We start from the raw sequence: 2,500 nt of genomic DNA on the forward strand, positions 1-2,500 counted from the left end.
CCAAGCTGCTTGCCTATTGTCCTGTAGCCCATCCCAGCCTTGTGCAGGTCTACAATTTTATCCCTGATGTCCTTACACAGCTCTCTGGTCTTGGCCATTGTGGAGAGGTTGGAGTCTGTTTGATTGAGTGTGTGGACAGGTGTCTTTTATACAGGTAACGAGTTCAAACAGGTGCAGTTAATACAGGTAATGAGTGGAGAACAGGAGGGCTCCTTAAAGAAAAACTAACAGGTTTGTGAGAGCCGGAATTCTTACTGGTTGGTAGGTGATCAAATACTTATGTCATGCAATAAAATGCAAATGAATTACTTAAAAATCATACAATGTGACCTCTACATGCTTTGTAAGTAGGAAAACCTGCAAAATCGGCAGTGTATCAAATACTTGTTCTCCCCACTGTATGTATGTATGTGTGTGTGAGTGCGTGTGTCTGGCTCAGTGTGTGTGTGTGTGTGTGTGTGTGTGTGCGTGTGTCTGGCTCAGTGTGTGTGTGTGTGTGTGTGTGTGTGTGTGTGTGTGTGTGTATGTGTGTATGTGTGTGTGTGTGTGTGTGTCTGGCTCAGTGTGTGTGTGTGTGTGTGTGTGTGTGTGTGTGTGTGTGTCTGGCTCAGTGTGTGTGTGTGTGTGTGTGTGTGTGTGTGTGTGTGTGTGTGTGTGTGTGTGTACGTACTGTATCTGAGTGTTGTCCTGTGTGAAGGTGGCTACAGCAGTCCCCTGTTGTGTGTTGTTCTGTGGTAGAGTGGTACTGATCTGTAGTAGGTTGGGCTGGGCAGGCTGGGACATGATCATGTTATAGAGAGGCTGCTGTTGCTGCTGTTGCTGTTGTTGCTGTTGACGCTGCTGGACCTAGAGGGAGACACAGGGCGGACAGAGATGATGTCAGAGAGAGAGCGGGGTCTCACAAAGATGATGTAATTGATAAGACAGGTCTAACACTGTGGCTAGCTGTTCGGCTAAATCTATTACCATGGTGATTATATTACAGAACAACTAGATAACTGACCAAAACATAGTTTAGCATTAGCATAGTATAGCATAGCATAGCATAGCATACAGCTAATAACATCACTGGATAAAGTAACTAAATAACAGAACTACTAAATAACAGAACTACTAAATAACAGAACTACTAAATAACAGAACTACTAAATAACAGAACAGAGGCAAGATGGTGGACGGTAGTGAGTAGAAACCCACAAAACATAACTAACATATCAACTAAATAACATCACATATAATAAACATAACATGAGATAAGATACCATCACATAACATGACTAGAGAGCATAACAAAACAACCTAACATAATGTTTTATAAAGATAACTTAGGCATAACAACATACCACTGCTTGGCTGAATACCTGAGCGAGAGCGTTGTTTTGCTGCAGTTGGAGGTTCTGTTGAGGGGGAGGGGCCTGCTGCTGCTGGAAGGTGAGCTGACTTCCTGTATGGGCGGGGTTTAGGACAGTCTGCTGCACCTGATTGGTCAGAACTGCTCCCTGTGGCACCACCCCCACCTGAGGCAGCTGGACGTTCAACGCTCCGCCAGGCTGCTGCACGAACATCTATCACCACGGAAACAACAGTTGTCAATCACACCGGTTTCAGTGTGTGCGTGTTTATTTCTGTGTGTGTCTGTGCAGATCTGTCTGTCTGTCTGTGTATATATCCTACCTGTATGCCTGGGGGCTGTACTCTGTGTAGTTGGTCCTGTATAGGGTCTATATATATATATCCTACCTGTATGCCTGGGGGCTGTACTCTGTGTAGTTGGTCCTGTATAGGGTCTATATATATATATATATATATATCCACCTGTATGCCTGGGGGCTGTACTCTGTGTAGTTGGTCCTGTATAGGGTCTATATATATATATATATATCCACCTGTATGCCTGGGGGCTGTACTCTGTGTAGTTGGTCCTGTATAGGGTCTATATATATATATATCCTACCTGTATGCCTGGGGGCTGTACTCTGTGTAGTTGGTCCTGTATAGGGTCTATATATATATATCCTACCTGTATGCCTGGGAGCTGTACTCTGTGTAGTTGGTCCTGTATAGGGTCTATATATATATATATCCTACCTGTATGCCTGGGGGCTGTACTCTGTGTAGTTGGTCCTGTATAGGGTCTATATATATATCCTACCTGTATGCCTGGGGGCTGTACTCTGTGTAGTTGGTCCTGTATAGGGTCTATATATATATATCCTACCTGTATGCCTGGGGGCTGTACTCTGTGTAGTTGGTCCTGTATAGGCTCTATATATATATCCTACCTGTATGCCTGGGGGCTGTACTCTGTGTAGTTGGTCCTGTATAGGGTCTATATATATATATCCTACCTGTATGCCTGGGGGCTGTACTCTGTGTAGTTGGTCCTGTATGGCTCTGAGTTCATCCTGCTGTCTCTGGATGTTGGCCTGAATCATCCTGGTTCTCTGTTCTAGCTGGTCCTTTAAGTGCTGCATAGCATTCACCTGGGCTGACAACTCTA

The 2,500-nt window shown here is 44.6% G+C and overlaps 1 protein-coding gene across 1 annotated transcript in view; it reads right to left on the reverse strand.

The window, feature by feature from the left end:
• The window catches only part of LOC311124262 (circadian locomoter output cycles protein kaput-like), a 40,557-nt gene that overhangs the window by 7,802 nt on the left and 30,255 nt on the right, over positions 1 to 2,500 (reverse strand). The window contains exons 15-17 of the mRNA XM_084198433.1: positions 2,349 to 2,500; positions 1,362 to 1,565; positions 671 to 846 (exon numbers count right to left, since the gene is read on the reverse strand). The exon at positions 2,349 to 2,500 is cut by the window's right edge and continues 7 nt beyond it. Of these exons, the coding sequence (XP_084054559.1) occupies positions 671 to 846; positions 1,362 to 1,565; positions 2,349 to 2,500 (532 nt within the window). The remainder of the gene's footprint in view (positions 1 to 670; positions 847 to 1,361; positions 1,566 to 2,348) is intronic.

Source organism: Coregonus lavaretus (genome assembly GCF_964263955.1).
Source record: "Coregonus lavaretus genome assembly, contig: HAP1_SCAFFOLD_2995, whole genome shotgun sequence".
NCBI classification, from domain to species: Eukaryota; Metazoa; Chordata; class Actinopteri; order Salmoniformes; family Salmonidae; genus Coregonus; species Coregonus lavaretus.